General features: G+C 42.5%; 1 protein-coding gene across 6 annotated transcripts in view; it reads right to left on the reverse strand.

Annotated features, from left to right (window-relative positions):
* The window catches only part of LOC128700299 (AKT-interacting protein-like), a 238,328-nt gene that overhangs the window by 19,076 nt on the left and 194,462 nt on the right, over nt 1-24,790 (reverse strand). For all 6 annotated transcript variants that reach the window (XM_070100032.1, XM_070100033.1, XM_070100031.1 and 3 more), the window contains exons 3-4: nt 13,452-13,586; nt 5,545-5,678 (exon numbers count right to left, since the gene is read on the reverse strand). In XM_070100032.1, the coding sequence (XP_069956133.1) occupies nt 5,545-5,678; nt 13,452-13,586 (269 nt within the window). The remainder of the gene's footprint in view (nt 1-5,544; nt 5,679-13,451; nt 13,587-24,790) is intronic.

Genomic DNA, 24,790 nt, shown 5'->3' on the forward strand with positions numbered 1-24,790 from the left:
CTTCCAGCAACACCTCAGGTACCAATTGCTTTTCTGGGGTTGCCTGTCTTCTCTGTCTCTTAATGCCACTAGGACCACCTTGAGAGTCAATGGAGTCCTGTCTCGAAAAATAACTGTGGAGAGAGCTCTGTTTCTGGCGTCTCTTTAACACTTCCCTAAAATGGCCCAAGACTTTGCCAAGACTTTGTCACTGTACATGTTGCCAATATGGCTTGCAACACCCTTGTTAGGGTGATGTTTCTCCATAAAGCTTTCCATCTTACCCCACATAGTAAAAATCTCTTTAATTTCTGAAGAAGGCACCTTCTTCCATCTCTCTTCCTCCTCCTCTGCAGCAAGATTCTGAGCTGCGATCTGTTGCTGTTCCTGCTGAAGCTCTTGCAGCTCCTCAGTGGTGAGCTCTTTGTTGTGGTCTTCCACCAATTCTTCCACATCCTCCAAACTCACATCCAACCCCATGGAACTCCCCAGTGCCACAATTGATTTTACAACAGACATAGGCTCATCAGGGTCAGTCCCAAACCCTTCAAAATCCCTCTTGTCGACACAATCTGGCCACAATTTTCTCCAGGCAGAGTTCAAAGTCCTGGTAGTCACTCCCTCCCAAGCCATACCTATAAGGGTTATGCAATGGAGGATGCTGAAGTGTTCTCTCCAAAGTTCCCTTAGGGTCAAGTGAGTGTCTGTGGTCATAGTCAAGCACCTGTGAAACATTGCTTTTGTGTAGTTTTTTTTAAAGTTTGCAATGACCTGCTGGTCCATGGGCTGGAGGAGAGGAGTGGTATTCGGGGGCAAGAACTTTACTGTGATGAACCCAAACTCCTCGAAAATTAGGTCATCCAAGTTTGGAGGATGAGCAGGTGCATTGTCCATTACTAACAAGCACTTGAGATCCAATTTCTTTTCCAGGAGATACTCCTTCACACTAGGGCCAAACACTTCATTGAACCACTCGACGAAAATTTCCCTCGTGACCCACGCCTTACTATTAGATTTTCAAAACACACACAATTTACTCTTCATAACACTGTTTTTCCTGAACACTCTGGGATTTTTTGAATGGTACACTAGTAATGGCTTCACTTTGAAATCCCCACTAGCATTAGCACAGAAGATTAGTGTCAGCCTGTCTTTCATAGGCTTGTGTCCTGACATTACCTTTTCCTCTTGTGTAATGAAGGTCCTCTTTGGCATTTTCTTCCAAAAGATGCCTGTTTCGTCACAACTGAACACTTGTTCAGGTTTCAGTCCTTCACTGTCTATGTACTCCTTGAATTCCTGCACATATTTTTCAGCCACCTTGTGGTCCGAACTGGCAGCCTCACCATGCCTTACCACACTGTGTATGCCAGTACGGTTCTTAAATCTCTCAAACCAGCCTTTGCTGGCCTTAAATTCACTCACATCACCACTATTTGCAGGCAATTTCTTTACCAAATCTTCATGCAACTGCCTAGCCTTTTCACAAATAATCGAAGTCATAAGAGTATCTCCTGCTAATTGTTTCTCATTTATCCACACCAATAATAACTTCTCAACCTCTTCGAGTACTGGTGATCTCATTTTTGTCAGCATAGTTACCCCCTTTGCAACAACAGCGTCCTTGATTTCCTTTTTCTTGGCCACTATGGAACATAAGGTTGTGTAGGGTTTCATATACATCCTGGACAGTTCGGCCACACTTGTACCACTTTCATATTGTTTAATGATGGTTTTCTTAAATTCAATCATATTTCTCACCTTCTTTACCACAGGCTTGGCACTAGGAGCTTTCTTTGGAGCCATGGTAGCTTATTTAGTCCTTGCAAGCACTAAAATAAATTGAATATTATGAAATATTTCGCTGGAGCACGTGAGGGGACCTTCGCTCACTGGTAAACAATGCCAGACTGGCTGCCGCCACGGCTCATGCCGTGGGTACGTGTCCGGGACGAATTACGACTCGCGAGTCAACTTATGAAAAGCGAGTCCATGTTTATACGAAAATAACCCTATGACTGGCGAAATTTACGATTGCCGGGAACTACGAAAAGCGAGGGACCACTGTATAACGATTACCTCCGAATGCGACCAATTATGTAAGTGTATTTATGTAAATGCATTTGTACGTGTATGTTTGGGGGTCTGAAATGGACTAATCTATTTCACAATATTTCTTATGGGAACAAATTCGGCCAGTACTGGCACCTGAACATACTTCTGGAGTGAAAAAATATCGTTAACCGGGGGTCCACTGTATATATATTTATTACAGAGTACAAGTTGAGTGAGGGGGGAGGAAATAAGGGGTAGTACATATGTACACGTGTGTGCATCTACTCACCTAGTTGTAGTTGCAGGGGTCAAGTCATAGCTCCTGGCCCCACCTCTTCAATGGTCATTACTAGGTCCACTCTCCCTGCTCCATGAGCTTTATTGTATCTCTTCATAAAGCCATGTATAGATCCTGCCTCCACTACATCACTCTCCAGATTGTTCCAATTCCTGACAACTCTACGACTGAAGAAATACTTCTTAACATTCCTTTGACTCATTTGAGTTTTCAACTTCCATTTGCAACTATTGCTGCTGCATCGCATCTCTGTGTATCCACCTTGTCAATTCCTCTTAGTATTTTATATTTCGATATCATGTCTTCCCTCTCTCTCCTGTCCTACAGTGTTGTTATATTGATTTCCCCTAACCTCTTCTTGTAGGACATACCCCTTAGCTCCGGGACTAGTCTTGTTGCAAACCTTTGCACTTTCTCTAATTTCTTGATGTACTTGACCAGGTGTGGGTTCCATACTGGTGCTGCATACTCCAATATGGGCCTGACGTACAAGGTGTACAAAGTCTTGAACGATTCCTTACTCAGGTACTGAAACGCTATTCTTAGGTGTGCCAGGCACCCATATGTTGCAGCAGTTATTTAATAAGGTTGATGTGTACCTTTGGAGATGTGCTTGGTATTATACTCACCCCAAGATCTTTTTCCTTGAGTAAGGTTTGCAATCTTTGGCCTTCTAGCCCGTATTGTGTCTGCAGTCTTCTCTGACCTTCCCCAAGCTTCATGACTTTGCATTTGGTGGGTTAAACTCCAGGAACAAGTTGTTGGACCAGGCTTGCAGCCTGTCCAGATCCCTTTGTAGTCCTACCTGATCCTCCTATGTTTGAATTCTCTGTATCAGCTTCACATCGTCTGCAAACAGGGACACCTCTGAATCTATTCCTTCTGTCATGTCATTCACATGCACACCAAAAAGAGCACCGGCCCTAGGATTGACCCTTGTGGAACCCTGTTCATCACAGATGCCCACAATGACACCCTATCATGCACCATCACTTATTGTTTCCTTCCAGTCAGGTAATCTGACCCGTTGCAGTGCATTTCCTGTTATTTCTGTCTGCTCCTCTAGCTTTTCCACTAATCTCTTATGCAGTCTACCCAGCGCGCTCTCTCCTGCCTTACTTCTGTCACCTTGTCATAAAACTCCAGTAGGTTTGCAACACAGAATTTCCCCCTCCCTGAAATTGTGCTGGTTATCGAGTATAAGCTCCTTCCTTTATAGGTGCTCCACCAGTCTTTTCCTGATAAGCTTCTCTATGGCTTTGCATATTATACATGTCAGTGACACTGGGCTGTAGTCTAATGCTACCTGCCTATCTTCTTTCTTAAAGACTGGGACTACATTTGCTCTCTTCCATACCTCTGTGTTAATAGACATGTTAAAGATTGTTGTTAGTGGCACACAGTGCCTCTGCTCCTTCTCAGGACCCAGGGAGAGATGTTGATCGGTCCCACTGCTTATGAGGTATCTAGCTCACTTAGCAGCCTCTTCACCTCCTCCTCGGTTGTGTGTGGTGTGTCCAGCACTTGTTGGTGTACTCTTCCATCCCAGTTTCCTGGAGTCCTGTCTCCACTGTAAATACTTCCTTAAATCTCGTGTTGAGCTTTTCATATACTTCCTTGTCATTTATTGTGATCTCCCCTACCTCCTTCCTCAGCCTGATTACCTGGTCTGTGATTGTTGTTTTCCTCCTGATGTGGCTGTACAACAGCTTTAGGTTAGATTTGGCTTTTGATGCTACATTATTCTCGTATTGCCACTCGGCCTCCCTCCTGATCCATGCATATTCATTTCTGGCCCTTCGGTTAATCTCCTCATTTTCCTGGGTCCTTTCTTTTCTATACATTTTCCAGTCTCTAGCATACTTAGTTTTGGTCTCACTACACCTATGGGAACCAAGGGCTCATTCTGGTCTTCCCACTGTTTCTCTTGTCCTTGGGTATGAACCTCTCTTTTGCCTCACTGCATTTTGTGGTCATGTATTCCATTTCATTTGCAGTTTTTCCCACCAGTTCTCTTTCCCACTGTACCTCATGCAGGAAATTCCTCATGTCTGTGTAGTCCCCTTTTTTATAGCTTGACTTTTCCCGCCGTATACGTGCTGCTTCCCTCTCCACTTTTAACTCTACAATATATTCGAACCTCGGGATCACACGATCACTCGCTCAAAGGAGCCTTTCATGTGATGTGTTCAATGTCTGAACTACTCAAGGTGAATATGAGGTCCAGTCTTGCTGGTTCATCCTCTCTTCTCTCTGGCAGTATTCATAACATGCTTGATGCATGAGGTTTTCCAGCACCACCTCTATCATCTTGGCTCTCCATGTTTGTGGTCCCCCCCATGTGGCTCCAGGTTTTCCCAATCTCCTTGTGAATGAAATCACCCACACCTAGTAAATTTGCCCTACCATATGGGCCCTTCTGGCCACCTCAGCTAGTGTATCCACCACTGCTCTGTTCCTCTCATCATACTCTTGTCTTGGCCTCCTGTTATTCTGTAGCGGGTTGTACATCACTGCAATCACCACCTTGGTACCCCCAATTTGAAGTGCTCCTATATGTAGTCCCTTCTGTCCATTCCTTCCATCTCAAAACTTCATGGGTTTTTGATGAGCATTACAACTCCTCCCCCACTATTCCCTCTGTCTTTCCCCAGGATCTGATATCCGGAGGGAAAGATCGCATCTGTTTTCATTTATCTCCGTTGGCGCTATGATGTCTGGGGATGCCTCCATGATTCTTCTGTGCCAATTCTCACATTTATTTGTTATTCCGTTTGCGTTGGTGTACCATATCTTCAGTTTCTTTTCCAATAATATTTTTTTTTGGTGTGGGGGGGGGGGGGAGAGTGGGATATCTGGACCAGGATACTGCTGGAGGCTGCTGTGAAGGTGGAGTTTGTGGTGCGGGGGGAGGGGGACTGTGGATTGTTCTGGGTTAGTCTGGTTGCGGTGGGGTTGTCGGGATTGAGTGTGTTGTGGGTGGTTCTGCGGGAGGTTGTGTTTGCCGGTCCTCCTGAGTCTGAGTCTGAAGCGCACTTCTAGTGCCACTGAGCTCATCCTCTCAAAACACTAGTTTAATTAAATGCATGTTACTCATACTATCTTCCAAACATATTTCAGTTATACCTGGAAATATAACTAATTAAAATTACTGCTAAAAAATTGTTAATCGTGAAAAGTTCTCAAGTATGCATTACCATGCAAATACTCACTATTCAGCAAGAAGGGTATATTCTAAGAAGTAGGGACTATAAGAGTGGTTGCCTTTTGGTGTGGAAGTTCGGCGGTCAATCATCTTTGCTGCCATAGACAGCTGCTGGTCCATGTCTGGTACTGTGGGCAGCACCTAGCATTTGGGAAGAACATATAAACAGTAACTACATATACAATAATGATTAGGAAGAACATATCTGCAACAATTATACATATGCCACAGAGAGAGGGAAGAATATACTATGTTGAGTAAAAGGACACAACCGCAACTAATGCGACATTTTATAGTGCCCACGTTTCGCTCTCCAGGAGCTGTCAAGCGAAACGTTGCCACAATAAAATGTCGCACTAGCTGAACTTGTGTCCTTTTACCTTTTGTCGGTAATTTTACTAACATTATTACAAGAATATATACCATATGTATAATAATTATACACTACACGGTATACCACAGGGAGAGGGAAGAATATACCATATCTACACTAACTATACATACAATACCCAGTATACCACAGGAAGAGGGAAGAACATAGCTGCACCTGGATGATAAATACTGTAAACTCATCCAAACGGAAAACATTCAATGCAACATTTTGGAAAAAAAAAAATCCTGTCTACAAGTACACGTCAAAATTACTGAATCCAAAGTAGAGAAAAAGGATGAGGGTGAGTTCCTAAGTCTGGTAGTAAATAATAAATTAATGCATATTATCCAGCTCATATAAAAAATATCAAAAACTGTAGGTATCTTTCCCAAAATTTGGTACTATGAGGGCACGGACAGAGAGAGAAAAAGAACACTTTTCTTGAGAGAGGGAACATGGTAAGAAAAGTAATGAATGTGCATGCCACTGTGCATAGGCTTGCCATAAACGGAAAAACGAAAAACCTGTAACCGAGCAAGCATTTGTGACACTCAGTTCCTTGAATCAGAAATTTCCATTCTTCGCAATTCGTTCTCTTGTTTTGGTATTGTTCCCTAATCTACATTACTAACATTCTATAGTACTTTACTCTCGTTTACCTATACTTTACCTATGGAATGTGTGCTAGGGGTTCTGTCTCAGCTATCCACTTTACCTATGCTGTGTATGCTAGGGGTTCTATCTCAGCTATCCACTTCACCTATGATGTGTGTGCTAGGGGTTCTATCTCAGCTATCCACTTCAAACAAATTATCACACAACAAAAGGCAGCTATAAGAACCATCACAAACTCAAATTTTGGGCAACACACTACATTCAAACCCCTAAACCAAATATAAATATTAATATCATACACACTGTTCACTTCATATCATCTAAACTACACTGCAATGTTCATAATGAACTAAGACACTTCTTGGTAAACTATAATAAAATACTCAAGGATCATACTCGGAACAAATACCATACTGTACCACTGATATTCATGTTCACCTGAATCTCAAGAAACTTAATGCAAAGGGCCAAAAATGTGAAATAGTTTGCCAGATGAATTTTAAAAATGTAATTTAGTAAATTCAAACAAAACCTTATAAAAAACTATGCTTAATATCTTTCCCTGAAATTTTAACTCATTAAATTTCATTAAACTTACTACAAAGTTATCAACTACGCATTTTTTTTAAATTTAATCACATCTCCAACCATTATTTTATATGGCAGACCAGAGGCCTAGCTTCTCCCTACGAGCCCCGTGAGGGCGGGGAATGTGGCTAGGCCTGGGGACACTTGGTCCCAAAGATGAGGAGGTACTTGTACCTCCTCCCATGGGAGACTTAAGTCTCGAGACACTCCCCAGATAGGGAGCCAAGGCCGGGTCACCACTACTTGGAAAAGACCCGGGCCGGGAGAATACCGGCGAAGAAAAAAAAAAAAAAAAAAAACATTGCTTAAGTATCTGCCTCTAATTATCTTACCTTTGACATACCTTTGAAGGGTTTCAAGAGTGTCTACTCCTGGGCCAGACTGTACATGCTATGTCCAACATAATTTTTAATTTTCATAATGTTAGTACTGGTTTTAGTTTAAGACTGCCTGAAATGCTAATCATAACCAGGAGCTTTTCCTGGGGCAAAGTTATCAGAAACACGGCTGGAACAAGTGTGGAAGCCTTCAAGAGGAAACTGGACAAGTATCTTCACCAGGTGCCAGATCAACCAGGCTGTGATGGATATGTGGGGCAGCGGGCCTCCAGTGGCAACAGTCTGTGATAAATGGTTTAAAACTGACAAGTTGAAGATTGAGACACTTATGCAACATATAGGAATCTTTACTGAAGAAACGTTTCGCCACACAGTGGCTTCATCAGTCCAATACAAATCAGAAGGGTGTATGGAGAGGAGGAGGAGTTTGAGGTAACCAGTCCCTCAGCCTGGAGTCGATATGTTCAGTCCATCAATCTTGTAGAAAGTACACCCTTCTGATTTATATTGGACTGATGAAGCCACTGTGTGGCGAAACGTTTCTTCAGTAAAGATTCCCATATGTTGCATAAGTATCTCAATCTTCAGCAACAGCCTGGCTGACTGGGCAAGCACCAGACGAGCCTGGCCCATGGCCGGGCTCAGAGAGTAGATACTCTCTCGAAACTCTTCAGAGGTATATCAAAGGTATAATATACAAATATCCTATGTAAAAGTGTCTGGAAAGAACATGGCTGCATTAACTATACACAGACTTGTAAATACACATACAAGTTTTTCACTGTTAAATGCCTAAATTATCAGAGAAGTTTATTCTCACAGCAACTGTCTGCTCAAGGTAATAATGGAGCAACTAATTATCTCATATTCCCCAGATATCTAAACCCCTGGTGCTTCCCCACGAATATAATAATATTGTTATCCATTCGAAGACGAAACCGGACAATTTCAGACAAAATGTGGGACTTTTCATGGAGGAGGGTAAGATACATGGGAAAACCAGTTAATAGGAAAACAATCCTGGGAAAAGCAACAGTTGCCTTCAGGAAAATCCAAGCCCACTGTAAGCACATTAACATAGTAGCGTACACTGCTGCACCGATAGTGTATTCACCCCGTAACTGATATAACCCGGAGGAATTCTCGGCGGGAAGCGACGTGTACGTATCTGTGACCAGTTTCTAGAGTCTGATACCCTCGTTGCCCAGCCGGAGGCCAGATGTTCTCAATAACTCTTAGCAGCCCAAAGGCCACACACAGCCATCAATGTGGTATTACTCCAACCCTACCCACTAACTTGAGGAAAAAGCGGGGAAACACGAGAGATTTCTTACAGTATTTCTTCTAACTCAGGGGCAGGGGTAGGGAAAAGCGAGCCAGGCAGGCAGGTCTCAGACTCTGATTAAGGATAGAGATGAGGATAGAGAAGCTGCGGCTCATTTTTAAAGGTTGCAATTACTATGCAAGCTATTAAATAAGAAATACACAGGCGAATGTATGAATTCATAACAAAACAATTTTCTTAATTCTTGACAGTTTAGCTTCAAGCAAAAAAAAAAAAAAGAAAATCAATAATAATACAATAACAAATTCTTGATTCACTCTACACATCCTCAAAAAAACAAATATCCAACAGGACTCTCTACTGATCTAAAAATGTATTTTTGGTACAGCAGACATCTTTAAAATAACATCCTTAAAATAGCACAGCATGGAATAAAAATCCACGCAATCTCCTACATATGGTATTACTTCCATTACATACTCCAACACTTGACTATAAATGACGCCAACATCTCTAATCAGCCCATCAACATAGGGGCGTAGGAAGCCTGGTGGCTAAAGCTCCCACTTCACACACGGAGGGCCCGGGTTCGATTCCCGGCGGGTAGAAACATTTCGACACGTTTCCTTACACCTGTTGTCCTGTTCACCTAGCAGCAAATAGGTACCTGGGTGTTAGTCGACTGGTGTGGGTCGCATCCTGGGGGACAAGATTAAGGACCCCAATGGAAATAAGTTAGACAGTCCTCGATGACGCACTGACTTTCTTGGGTTATCCTGGGTGGCTAACCCCCTGGGGTTAAAAATCCGAACGAAATCTTATCTTATCTTAGGACCAATTTTATTTCGACAATTTTATTTGCGGAAGACGCTACCTTTGCCATCTCCAATCCAGATACGGTTGGCCTCAACAGCACAGTCAATACTGAACTAGAAGAGTTCTGTATCGGCTTGGATGGCAACAAATAATCACTCGATAATGGTGAGACCTACTACTATATAGAGTTTTGGGAAAACTAGAAATGTTCAACTAAACAAAAATATGGTAATACACTGAAATGCAATGTGAGGGGAAAAGTCTTAGGTATTCAACTTGACTCCTTCCAGAATACACTATGTACCATAAGCAACACCACTTACTACTCTAATCTAGACCCTTACCTCACCTAAAGTATATTTGCATGGAATCTATAACAGCAAATAATCGAACCATAATCTGCTATTAGAACAAGCACTCAAAATTCCGAACATTTCCTTACCCCCTCCCCATTTAAAGATTTTAATCTATCATACAAAGTATCTACACAAACTTCTATGCATTAAAATTACACGGAACGCTCGTATCAATATTAACTCTGAGTTAAAACAATTCTAAAGAGTTGCAACATATCACATGGACATAACATTACAAATATTTTCTCTCTGATGTTCCACGTGTACGACTAAAACTGAGCAATCACTTCATCCAATTTAAAGGATCCAAAATTTGAATAACCTGCCTGAATGGTGAAAAACTCTCTAAATAATTTCAAAAACATTGTTAAAAATGATCTTAAACCTGGTGCAATATTTGATTGATATAATCTGATATATAGTTTTATATGTAATGATCATAAACCCTAGCTTAATGGGAAGGGGGTGATGAGAAAGATTGTTTTGTTTTTAGCCACTTCTCAGTTCTGCCATTGCTCTCTTAATACAGTAAACTGCTGTCTCACTACTTTAATCATAATCAATATATACTTAGAAACTGTAGAAGATAAATTGTCTTATAAAATTACTATTCCATTTAAGGTCAGCAGTTTCGTATCTGAACAGCTATGCACTCAGCTCTCATACTGAGTGCCTGTGGTTCGATCCCCGGTACAGGTGGAAATTTTGGGCATGTTTCCTTACACCTGTCGCACCTGTTACCCTAGCAGTAAGTAGGTACCTGGGTGTTAGTAGATTGTTATGGGTAGCATCCTAGCGGGTGGTAAGATAAGATAAGATTTCGTTCGGATTTTTAACCCCGGAGGGTTAGCCACCCAGGATAACCCAAGAAAGTCAGTGCGTCATCGAGGACTGTCTAACTTATTTCCATTGGGGTCCTTAATCTTGTCCCCCAGGATGCGACCCACACCAGTCGACTAACACCCAGGTACCTATTTGCTGCTAGGTGAACAGGACAACAGGTGTAAGGAAACGTGTCGAAATGTTTCCACCCGCCGGGAATCGAACCCGGGCCCTCCGTGTGTGAAGCGGGAGCTTTAGATAAGAACATAAGAAGGAACACTGCAGCAGGCTTACTGGCCCATGCGAGGCAGGTCCAATTCACGCACCGGCTTAAGCCAATGCCTTAATGTAGTCAGGTCAGGTCACATTCGGTAAGGAAGGAGCACAGCAACTGACCTAGTAGCACAAGCTAGTCAGATCCAACTCACACCCACCCGTGTATTTATCTAATCTATTTTTAAAACTACACAATGTCTTAGCTTCTATGACGGTACTCGGGAGTTTGTTCCACTCATCCACAACTCTATTACTAAACCAGTGCTTTCCTATATATCCTTCCCGAATCTGAATTTTTCCAGCTTAAATCCATTGCTGCGAGTCCTGTCTATGCTAGATATTTTTAGCACGCTATTTACATCCCCTTTATTAATTCCTGTTTTCCATTTATACACCTCAATCATATCCCCCCTAATTCTGCGCCTTACTAGAGTGCAGATTCAGGGCCCTCAGTCTATCCTCATAGGGAAGATTTCTGATAAATGGGATCAACTTTCTCATCCTCCTTTGTACGTTTTCCAATGCATTTATAGGGCTGGGCTTTGAAAGAGTTGTAGGATAACGGCTCTTAGCCTGTAAAATTTGTGTGTAAATACAAGTTTTAAGTATTTAAAGTACCGTATTATCTTCAGTTTGCCCGAAATGTTTTACACAACAATGGGCGTTCCAAGATACATACATATATATATGTCGTGCCGAATATGTAAAACTGGTCAATTAGCGAGAACTCATTTAAAATTAAGTCATCTCTAAAATTTTCTCTTATACGTTTAAAGATATATTTTTTTCATTAATGTTGATGTAAAAATTTATAATTTTGCACCAAAAGGAACTTAGAAAACTTACCTAACCTTATTAAAACAAGTGCAATTTATTTTAGCCTAACCCAACTAAATATAATTTAGATTTGTTTACAATAATTTAATACTAAACAAACACAGTGAAATATATTTTTTTCTTTAGGTTCAGAATGATTTTGGCAAAATTATTGCATACACAAATTTTCACTTGTCCTATATGGCAAGATGAGCGTTGCTATTTAAGCCAAGATCGCAAGTTCTGCCTATTCGGCACGATATATATATATATATATATATATATATATATATATATATATATATATATATATATATATATATATATATATATATATATATATATATAATATACAGTGATATAGAGATAAGCAAATCTCGAAACTGTAACACGTACTGTATTTTCAAAATAAAATTTGTATTTGCCTTATACTTAAGAGGGTAAGAGGCAGGCCCTGACCACAGGTGCACTGATAGACGAAGTGGAGGTTAATAAGTGAACGGTAGTAGACTAACTAATTTTAAGTGTATCTCGTACCAGTATTATCTGTACTGTATTCCAATTTCTCAATCGAGTAATAGATCACTGTAATAAGTACATATACCTGGAGTATACCTGGAGAGGGTTTCGGGGGTCAACGCCCCCACTCCCAGTAACCTTATTACTAAGTGGCACTTTCCAGTAGCTGTATATTACCATATTTTCATTATTAATTTAATAAGTTACTGTATTCCCTTTTATATACGTACAATATATATATTTTATAAGCATTATTTTCCTAATATTTAATCACCACTTGAGTGAAGTTTAAGTGGTGAAAGGGCAGTATTCATTTTGGGAAGTGGAGAAAATGTTTGCACTTCCTGGTACATCATCACAGCCTGGCTGTTCAGGTACTTGGCTGCAGGTCGTCCATTTTCATCTTGAGAACTTTTAATTTTCTTCCAGCAATATTTCTTACATCTGCTAGTAGAAGGCAGAATGTTGACAGTGTTCTCAAACTGTGCTTAATCAACTCCCGCTTTTCGCTGAACTTATTGTAGACTTTCATATCTCCCACATCTTTCCTTACACCTGCTGTATCTGTCCACCTAGGAATTAGACGAGTGATGTGGTTCATGTCCAGGAAAGTAGGGAGCTGGGAGTATTTTAGATAATAATAATAATAATAATAATAATAATAATAATAATAATAATAATAATAATAATAATAATCATAATCTTCATTTCTACTACATGTACAAGGTATACAGGCCTAGCTGACATCAATGACATATTACTATATAGAAAACCCCTTGTTATGCAGAGAATTTCGGGAAACAGTAAATTTTGTCCCAGGGTGCGACCCACACCAAGTCGACTAACACCTAGGTACCCATTTTACTGATGGGTGAACATTGGACAGCAGGTATCTTAATGAAACACGTCCTAATGTTTCCAACCGTACCGGGGATCGACCCCCAGACCTCAGCGAGTAAGCAGTGCACGCTAGCAATCGAGCTGCGAGATACCTTAGGGCTACGCTATGAAATGGGCTGAAGCAGGATAACAACCATTAGCTTGTAAATTTAAATGGGTAAAAAAAAAAATAGTACCATACCGTACCTGCTAGGAAAAGACAAAACCTACCTTACGTAAACTGCGACGTGTAGAGCCACTGCGTGTGAGGCCGCCACTGCTGCTGCTGCTTCCCACACCATTCCCGTCACTGCTAACGTTACCACCCCCGCCGCCGCCATCCGTCGGGCCCCCGCTGTCACTGAGCTGAAAAGAAAGGAAATAAACCAAAATCAGCTCATCTCGTTTCACATTAAAAAAAAAAAAACACACACAATCACTTTGTGTGTGTGTTAGTTACCATTTTGTCCTAGGCACATGTCGATTAGACACTAGGCCTGTGTGTGTGTGTGTGTGTGTGTGTGTGTGTGTGTGTGTGTGTGTGTGTGTGTACTCACCTAGTTGAGGTTGCGGGGGTCGAGTCCGAGCTCCTGGCCCCGCCTCTTCACTGATCGCTACTAGGTCACTCTCCCTGAGCCGTGAGCTTTATCATACCTCTGCTTAAAGCTATGTATGGATCCTGCCTCCACTACATCGCTTCCCAAACTATTCCACTTACTGACTACTCTTTGGCTGAAGAAATACTTCCTAACATCCCTGTGATTCATCTGTGTCTTCAACTTCCAACTGTGTCCCCTTGTTACTGTGTCCAATCTCTGGAACATCCTGTCTTTGTCCACCTTGTCAATTCCTCTCAGTATTTTGTATGTCGTTATCATGTCCCCCCTATCTCTCCTGTCCTCCAGTGTCGTCAGGTTGATTTCCCTTAACCTCTCCTCGTAGGACATACCTCTTAGCTCTGGAACTAGTCTTGTTACAAACCTTTGCACTTTCTCTAGTTTCTTTAGGTGCTTGGCTAGGTGTGGGTTCCAAACTGGTGCCGCATACTCCAATATGGGCCTAACGTACACGGTGTACAGGGTCCTGAACGATTCCTTATTAAGATATCGGAATGCTGTTCTGAGGTTTGCTAGGCGCCCATATGCTGCAGCAGTTATTTGGTTGATGTGCGCTTCAGATGTGCCTGGTGTTATACTCACCCCAAGATCTTTTTCCTTGAGTGAGGTTTGTAGTTTCTGGCCCCCCTAGACTGTACTCCGTCTGTGGTCTTCTTTGCCCTTCCCCAATCTTCATGGCTTTGCACTTGGTGGGATTGAACTCCAGGAGCCAATTGCTGGACCAGGTCTGCAGCCTGTCCAGATCCCTTTGTAGTTCTGCCTGGTCTTCGATCGAGTGAATTCTTCTCATAAACTTCACGTCATCTGCAAACAGGGACACCTCAGAGTCTATACCTTCCGTCATGTCATTCACAAATACCAGAAACAGCACTGGTCCTAGGACTGACCCGTGGGACCCCGCTGGTCACAGGTGCCCACTCTGACACCTCGCCACGTACCATGACTCGCTGCTGTTTACTGACAAGTATTCCCTGATCCATTGTAGTGCCTTCCCTGTTATCCCTGCTTGGTCCTCCAGTTTTTGCACCAATCTCTTTTGTGGAACTGTGTCAAACGCCTTCTTGCAGTCCAAGAATATGCAATCCACCCACCCCTCTCTCTCTTGTCTTACTGCTGTCACCATGTCATAGAACTCCAGTAGATTTGTGACACAGGATTTCCCGTCCCTGAAACCATGTTGGCTGCTGTTGATGAGATCATTCCTTTCTAGGTGTTCCACCACTCTTCTCCTGATAATCTTCTCCATGATTTTGCATACTATACATGTCAGTGACACTGGTCTGTAGTTTAATGCTTCATGTCTGTCTCCTTTTTTAAAGATTGGGACTACATTTGCTGTCTTCCATGCCTCAGGCAATCTCCCTGTTTCGATAGATGTATTGAATATTGTTGTTAGGGGTACACATAGCGCCTCTGCTCCCTCTCTCAATACCCATGGGGAGATGTTATCTGGCCCCATTGCCTTTGAGGTATCTAGCTCACTCAGAAGCCTCTTCACTTCTTCCTCGGTTGTGTGCACTGTGTCTAGCACATGGTGGTGTGCCCCACCTCTCCGTCTTTCTGGAGCCCCTTCTGTCTCCTCTGTGAACACTTCTTTGAATCTCTTGTTGAGTTCCTCACATACTTCACGGTCATTTCTTGTTGTCTCTCCTCCTTCCTTCCTTAGCCTGATTACCTGGTCCTTGACTGTTGTTTTCCTCCTGATGTGGCTGTACAACAGTTTCGTGTCAGATTTGGCTTTCGCTGCTATGTCATTTTCATATTGTCTTTGGGCCTCCCTTCTTATCTGTGCATATTCGTTTCTGGCTCTACGACTGCTCTCCTTATTCTCCTGGGTCCTTTGCCTTCTATATTTCTTCCATTCCCTAGCACACTTGGTTTTTGCCTCCCTGCACCTTTGGGTAAACCATGGGCTCATCCTGGCTTTTTCATTATTCCTGTTACCCTTGGGTACAAACCTCTCCTCAGCCTCCTTGCATTTTGTTGCTACATATTCCATCATTTCATTAACTGGCTTCCCTGCCAGTTCTCTGTCCCACTGCACCCCGTTCAGGAAGTTCCTCATTCCTGTGTAGTCCCCTTTCTTGTAGTTTGGCTTCATTTGTCCTGGCCTTCCTGCTTCTCCCTCCACTTGTAGCTCTACGGTGTATTCGAAGCTTAAAACCACATGGTCACTGGCCCCAAGGGGTCTTTCATATGTGATGTCCTCGATATCTGCACTACTCAAGGTGAATTCTAAGTCCAGCCTTGAACATTAAAATGGTATAAAATACCGACAGATTGTTAGGTAAGACACATATGCAACAGTTAGGTATCTTTATTTCGAAACGTTTCGCCTACACAGTAGGCTTCTTCAGTCGAGTACAGAAAAGTTGATAGAAGCAGAAGATACTTGAAGACGATGTAATCAGTCCATCACCCTTAAAGTTTTGAGGTGGTCAGTCCCTCAGTCTGGAGAAGAGCATTGTTCCGTTGTCTGAAACAATATTGTTTCAGACAACGGAACAATGCTCTTCTCCAGACTGAGGGACTGACCACCTCAAAACTTTAAGGGTGATGGACTGATTACATCGTCTTCAAGTATCTTCTGCTTCTATCAACTTTTCTGTACTCGACTGAAGAAGCCTACTGTGTAGGCGAAACGTTTCGAAATAAAGATACCTAACTGTTGCATATGTGTCTTACCTAACAAGTCCAGCCTTGCTGGTTCATCCTCTCCTCTCTCTCTTGTAGTGTCCCTTACGTGTTGGTACATGAAGTTTTCCAGTACCACCTCCATCATCTTAGCCCTCCATGTATCTTGGCCCCCATGCGGGTCCAAGTTCTCCCAATCGAACTCCTTGTGGTTAAAGTCACCCATGATCAGGAGCTTTGCCCTGCATGCATGAGCTCTTCTGGCCACTGTAGCCAGTGTGTCAACCATCGCTCTATTGCTCTCGTCGTACTCTTGCCTTGGCCTCCTGCTGTTCTGTGGTGGGTTATACATCACTGCTATTACCACCTTGGGACCTCCAGAGTGAAGCGTTCCCGCTATGTAATCACTTTCTTCTCCACTGTCTCCTCTCTCCAGCTCATAAAAATTCCAGCGATTTTTGATCAGCAATGCCACTCCTCCACCCCCCCCCATTCCCTCTGTCTTTCCTCAGGATTTGGTATCCCGTTGGAAAGATGGCATCTGTTATCATACCTGTAAGCTTGGTTTCTGTGAGAGCTATAATGTCCGGTGATGCCTCTTTGACTCTTTCATGCCACTCCTCCCACTTATTTGTTATTCCATCAGCGTTTGTGTACCATACCTTCAGTTTCCTTTCCAACACTGTGGTTTGGGGGGGCCTGTGAGGGAGACCTGGTAGCATACTGTGGGATTCTATAGCTCGGTGTTGGGTGGAGGCTGTGGGTATGGATTGTAGTGTGTGTTGGGATGGTGTGATAGGTTGTATGGTTCTGAGAATAGTTGTGTGTGTGCTTGCCCTTGCTGTTCTGTTCTGCTCTGACTGACCTTTGCTGGTTCCATCCTTGTCTCTTTTCCTAGCTCCTTTCGCTTTTTTGTCCTCTCCCTCAGCTGCTGTCGTTCTGATTGTGTTCCGTCTCTGTCTAGGAACACCCTCTTGTACTCTTCCGAGTATTTCAATCATGGTTTCTCTTGGAGGATCCTGTTCCGCACTGTTTCCGTCCTGAGAATCAGCTTGATTGGTCGGTTTCTTCCCTTCGAGTACCCCCCTATTCTCTGAAAATTTACAATCTCGTCCCTCTCTTCACCTATTTCCGTGATTTTCTCAATCTCCTTTCTTTCTTCCTGCTGCCTTTCAGTGTGTGTCCTTTCCTCTCTCTCCTGAAGCCCATGGATAAACACTGATTTTGCCCTTTCCTCCTCCCATTGCCTCACCCTCTGTGACTCTGGATCCTGCCTGTATGTGGTCAGTTTCTCCCTTGATTTTTTCCAGTGGCTCTTGATAGCATGGTTGTGCCTCAGCATTCGACCTATCACCCTCTCCATCTGCACCCAGCTGTTCTTCCCTTTCACTCCTTGGCAGGCTGATATGACCTTAGCATAATTCATAATTCCTTCCTTCCTGTTCGGCCTCGCAGCTTCATATGCTGTGTCTTCTCTGGTCACTGCCCCTGTAACTCGCTTCAGCCTATTTATCTCAACTTTTAGGACCCTTATCTTGGCTACTGCAGTTTCGACTTGTGCCTTGTGTATGTGTGTGTGTGTGTGTGTGTGTGTGTGTGTGTGTGTGTGTGTGTGTGTGTGTGTGTGTGTGTGTGTGTGTGTGTATGTATGTGTGTCTATGTGTGTGAATGTATGTGTGTGTGTATGTATGCGTATGTATGTGTGTATGTATGTGTATGTATGTATGTGTGTGTGTATGTATGTGTGTGTGTGTGTGTTTCCCTTAAATTTCAGTGTCATGCATATTATCTTATCTCAAACTAAAACATGACTGACAACCATAAATTTATAGTGAACATAATGAGGGTGTCACTGAAGAGGCTTGATCCGAAACCGGACAATAGCAGCTATGATTCTTGGAACGATCACCAAAAGCCTGGTCTGTGACAAGGTTATACACACTGATAAACAAAACCAAACTCGTACACGATGATAACTTCAAGAAAGGGTTGAAATAAGCTGAGGTAACACAACAGTACATTTAAAGAGGGATTAGAGTTAAACTTTAGTGGAGTCCCTCTCACATAGACCTCCGAAAGTATGATAAGGTCCATGATTGTGCTAAACTAGCATTAATAGAGAACGTCAAATACTTTTTCTCAAATAGAAATTTAAACATGTGTTAGGAAAGCCAGCAAGCGAGTTTGAATAAAATAAAACAGTACAGACAGAAGTAGCAGAGCCATTGCCCATTATAATGAAATATGTCAAAACGTGCATGGAGAAAATAACTAGATCACTGGATTACATATCTTTGGCAATACAGTTTCTATGTACATGACAATAACGTGAAATGTATAGTGTGTGGACTGAGACTGGGCCATAAACTAGATTATTACGCATTCATACTATTTGCAGCTACAGGAGCAGAGTTATGTTCATGGTTTCCCGTCCTTCAATAATTTGTTCATAATATATATATATATATATATATATATATATATATATATATATATATATATATATATATATATATATATATATATATATATATATATATATATATATATATATTTAAATTTCCAACTTGTCACTTCCTCTTTAATCGTTCTGTTGGTCTACCACTCTACAAAGAAAACTTTTCTAGTATTCCTTCAGCTTCTATTTTTTTTCTCAATTTACAACTGTTGCCTCTTGTTACACAGTACCTGATGCAGGTACAATTTTTTCCTAATATCTCTTATTCTTTTATGACATATGAGGTTATCAAATCTTTTCTCTTCCTTCTATCAAGCAGCCTGGGAATCTTTAGTGCTTTCATCCCTTCACCATACCATTTTTTTCCATTTTGTAACTCTGGATTTTTTCAAACTTTTTTTTTTGAAGTGTTGGCACCACACCACTACTACGTGGTATGGTTTGTTTGCAATCGTGTCATTACGATTTCGTGAGTCATACCTGTCTACCTCTCGTCAGTATAAACACACAACAGTGATTATACTTGTAACTATAATTTTAAAGAGGGTTGACCGGTAAGCCAGCGGGAGGCCTCGGTCAGATGACCAAAAGCTCCAGCTGCGGGTCATCATAGGACTAAGACCCTCGTTAGTAAACATTTGTTCTGACCTAACCCTCGTCAGTGACGAAACTGCGGGTGGCTACCCGTATCTCAGTTCTGTGCCCAGACGTCTAAACTGCATAAGCCAGTACTCATCACATTCGTCGATTTTCGTACGCAATTAGTGCAGGTGGAACTTTGTATGTCAGGCGAAGCACCACTGGTTTAGACAGTACAGTAGCTGGAGAGATGACAGCATGAAGACAGCCTCTTCCTTGGGTTGGGGTTACCTGTAGGTAGTTTCCAGGGTCACCGTTCCTGCAGCTTGGTCCCAAACTGGGCCTCCCAGTTGTTGGTCTGATTGATCAGGATGCCGGTGCTAGCTGCAGACCAACATACACAATACAGCCCGGCTGATCTGGAGCTAACTTGGGAAACTTAGCATCTCTCTCTTCATTACAACCAGGGGTCTGTTGGTAACCATAATAATCCAAGGGCATCCCGTTCTTGACAAGGATATACATGTATAGTGTAGTACCATTTAACACAAGAAAGTAGACACAAGATTTACTACCAAGGTTAAACATTTAGACCACTTTTCCAAGCTACCCTCAAATATTTCCCATTGGAATTCGTGACAGATTTTAAGTCTTTATCTAGACCGTGAATTTATCAGTGATGCGAGGGGAGGTTTGGTATATTTAAAAAGAGCTAGAATTGTTTGGTTATTGTTCTAAACATTCCATATTTAACATCATTCTCTATCATTAACAAACTAAGTTACCTGAAGAATGTTTTCGGAGGTAAACTTCTCTGCAGCTTAATCCCAGATCAAGCCTGCTAAGCTGATCAAACTCAGATCAATCAGGCTGTTACTGCTGGCCGCACCCAATCTAACGTAAGAACCACAGCCCGGCTGATCAGAAACCAACTAGAGAAACTTATCAAGTTTCCCTTTGAAGGCAGTTTTTGTTAACCTCCCCTTAAGTATTAAGGGAGGCTACTGAAAAGCCTTGACCCTCTTACGCTTATCTCTCAAATTACTCACGGCACCCCTGCTTTTCATTGGGGCGATTTTGCACCATCTGCCAAGCCTCTTCTTTTTATAGGGAATGATTTGTGTGCAGATTTGGGACCAGTCTCTAGGATTTTCCAAGTGTATATTATAATGTATCTCGCCTGCATTCCTACAAGGACAGGTTAAGTGACTTCGAACGTTCTCAGTAATTTAGGGGCTTTACTGGATTTATACGGGCAGCGAAGATTACCTGTACAGTCTGCAGGTCTACAATCTATATTGCCTTAAAATGGGCTGTTAATGCACAACAATATTCCAGCCTAGAGAAAACAAATAGCTTCAGGGGGACCATCACTGCCGTGGCATCTCTTGTTTTGGTCATACAGCATCTGGGGAATGGGAAGCAATCTGGTTTGATCCACAGAAGTGGAAGCCAACTTAAATTCCTTGGATCAAGAATACCTCACCAACAATAAGGGTTTTGTTTGTAAGTTTTTTTCGTTATCCTGACTTTCATTTTCCCCGCAGTTATGATAATGACTGTTAACCTGATATCCTCCTACACCAGCACCACTCCTAAATCTTTCACATTAATTTCTCGCTCTACTGTGTGACTTTTATACTCCGTTCTAATATTTTACTTCAGAATTTTTTCCATAACTGAGTAACTGAAATCTGTCCTCACTGAACATCATACTGTTTTCTGATGTTCACTGTTAGATTTGGTTTATATCTGTTTGGAAATTTGCACTGCCTTCCATGGACGCCCCTCGTGCAAATTTTAGGATCCCTAGCAAAGAATGATACAGTACTATGACTTATGTCCCTGTCTACGTCGAATATCAGGATGTGGAAACTGATGGGGGCGAGTATTGTGTCTTGGAACAGAACTTTCACTGTGATGATTTAACTCTGTTTACTATTATTCTTTGCATTCCATTTGTTAGAAAGTTAAAATTCCATCTGTATTTTGTGCACTATTACATTACGCTCGCACTATTCAAAGTCTGTGTATACTACATCTGTATTATAGTATATAAATCATAATAAATCAAACAAAACTATTGAAGTTGTTTTTTTTTTTTTTTTTTGCATTCTGTAATGCATATCTAGAATTCCGCGGCTGTGTCAGCAAATTCAGACGAAATGTTGGGGTAATGATGAAGGGGGGATGACGGATAAGGGGGGAAAGGAGGAGCGGGGCTTGTCATAAATGCGTTACCTGAAGGTTGACCTGATATGTTCAAGGGTTACCACCCCAGCGGCTCAATCCCAAACCAGGCCTTGTTGAAGACCTGGTCAACCAAGCTATTGGGGTTAGCTGCATGCAGTCCAATGTAAGCACCACAGCCTGGTAGAGGGTGTAACACCAACAATGTCAAGGTGCGTCAGGAAGCTGCCTGTTAAGCACCCACCACATATCCCCTCCACCACCACCCTGATGTTCATACGTAATACACACTTACACGAACACAAGCACAGGTACACGTGTACACACACACACACACACACACACTTATTCACTCTCACTCTTGAAGTGATAGAAGTATTTAAAGCTTGGCAAAACGAAAGGAACTGAACCAGACAACATACAGTAATGGATAGCGTCAAAAAAGCAGAACCACTGTCCAATCCAAAATACCCTCAATAAAAGAAGGGGCGCAAGGAGCACACTAAGAGAATGCCCTCCCTTCATATAGATAAGAATTACCAACAGATCCCCAGCTGTCTTCAAGAGGAAACCTGATAAATTTCTTTAGCCAGATCCTGATCAGCCGGGTTTTGGTGCCTACTTTGGACTGAGCGCGCCCACCACTAACAGCCTAACTGATCAGGCTGTCGACTGGATAACCTTATATACGACCGGTCCACATGAGCAGTGACCCGGGAATTGCCTACAGACAATAATCTACAGGTAAACACACAGCCGGAGGTACACACAAATCATATAACCTCAGCAGCCTATGTAAAACTAGCAAACCACGGAAAAGCATTCAAGACTTGAATAAAGAATCCTTCAAAACTTTATACACGACATATGTTAGGCCAGTCAATGAGTATGTCGACGCCTGTGTGGAGTCCTCACCTGGTCAACCATATGCAGTAGCTCGAAAAACGTTCAAAGGTCTGCAATAAGACTAAAGTCTCAGAACAGAGAGAGAGAGAGAGAGAGAGAGAGAGAGAGAGAGAGAGAGAGAGAGAGAGAGAGAGTGAGAGAGTGAGAGAGTGAGAGAGAGTGAGAGAGTGAGAGAGTGAGAGAGTGAGAGAGTGAGAGAGTGAGAGAGTGAGAGAGTGTGTGTGTGTGTGTGTGTGTGTGTGTGTGTGTGTGTGTGTGTGTGTGTGTGTGTGTGTGTGTGTGTGTGTGTGTGTGTGTGTGTGTGTGTGTTGACAATAAGGCAGGAGGAGGTGCATTTCCTTCTTAAATCGCTTGACCAAGAAAAGGCTGTGGGCCCAGACAAGTTGAGCCCAAGATTGTTGAGAAGATGTGCAGACCAGCTAGCAGCACCTCTAATTCGCATCTTTCAGCACTGCCTAGTACAGTGTAAATGGCCTTCTCTGTGGAAAGAGGCAAATGTAGTCCCTGTTCGCAAAAAGAAGAGCAGAGCAGAAATCAGCAACTACAGACCAGTGTCACTCCTGTCAATCACTGGTAAGATCCTTGAGACAATAATCTCAAGACAAATGACAGTTTTTTGACTACCACTCACTACTTTATGATCGTCAATATGGCTTCAGGAAAGGTTACTCTGCTGCTGATCTGTTGTTAAACCTCTCCACTAAGTGGCACCAGTCACTGGATGAATCCAAAGTCAGCTGTGTGGTAGCACTGGACATTGCTGGCGCTTTCGACCGGGTGTGGCACCAGGGCCTCTTAGCAAAACTTCAAGCACTGGGAATTGCAGGCTCTACGCTGTCTCCTCAGTGATTACCTTCATGGTAGATCTCTAAGTGTAGTTCTCAATGGAACGGAATCAGCAAGACATCCTATTGGGGCAAGTGTTCCACAAGGAAGCGTGCTGGGCCCATTGTTATGGAATGTCTACTTCAACGACCTTCTTCATCTCATCCCAAAATCACATGCATGTGCAGACGACTGTACACTGACATTCACTTATCCAAGAGAAGAAATGCCAGCTGCTCTAAGCTACATCAATCACCAGCTGAGAGCTATATCAGCTTGGGGAAATAGATGGCAAGTAACATTTGCACCTGAGAAAAAGCAAATGATGATCATCTCTAGGCACCATGATGGTAATGCTGGTGTAGTAGTAAGGATGAATGGGAGGGTGTTGGCACCTGGAGAAGAAGTTGATATCCTTGGGGTGAAATTTGACTCCAAACTAACCATGAAGAACCATGTTGTAAATCTTGCAAACAAGGCAGCAAGGAAGCTTACAGCACTTCGCCGTATCTCGCATCTGCTTGACAGTAGGGGTTGCAAGATCCTGTATGAGGAACAAGTACGCTCACACCTTGAGTATGCTCCACTTTCTTGGTTTGCCTGCTCCCCCTCTGATCTGCGACTGCTTGACAGAGTAGAGAACAGAGCAAGACGTCTCATCTCTCGCCTGGACCCATCCTGGATAGATCTGTCATTTCAGCAGAGCCTTCAACATAGGAGGGATGTGGGTGGCCTTACTGTTATGTACAAGGCCAATATTGTCAAAATACCACACTTGGATCCACTTCGAGGACAGCGTGAAACAAGCTTTTATGCCACAAGACGGGCAGAAAGCAGCAAATTCACTCTGGCTGTACCCTTCTCCAGAACATCACTCCATCTGAGATCATACATACCCAGGATGACTCGAGTATGGAACACATTCGTACAGCATAATGATGTCAACGAGATAAAGTCAGTTGATCAAATGAAAATGCTGGCCCACAGATGGCTCCAACTTCATCCTGTTCCCTACTTGTATATCTCATAACAATAAAAATGCTTTCAAATGAGCTGATGTAGGTAACAGCTCTTAGCTTGCCAATAAAGTTAGGAATCCTTAACCTGTAAACAGCTTGTCAATAAAGCTAGGGATCCTTAACCTTGTCAAACCCTGTGTAAAAGAGAGAGAGAGAGAGAGAGAGAGAGAGAGAGAGAGAGAGAGAGAGAGAGAGAGAGAGAGAGAGAGAGAGAGAGAGAGAGAGAGAGAGAGAGAGAGAGAGAGAGATGCACTATGAGGAGAGGTTGAAGGAACTTTATCTGACGACCTTAGCGGAGAGGAGAGTTGCAAGACATTATTTTAACTTATACAATCTTAAAAG

The sequence above is a fragment of the Cherax quadricarinatus genome, chromosome 71, assembly GCF_038502225.1.
Source record: "Cherax quadricarinatus isolate ZL_2023a chromosome 71, ASM3850222v1, whole genome shotgun sequence".
Taxonomy (NCBI): domain Eukaryota; kingdom Metazoa; phylum Arthropoda; class Malacostraca; order Decapoda; family Parastacidae; genus Cherax; species Cherax quadricarinatus.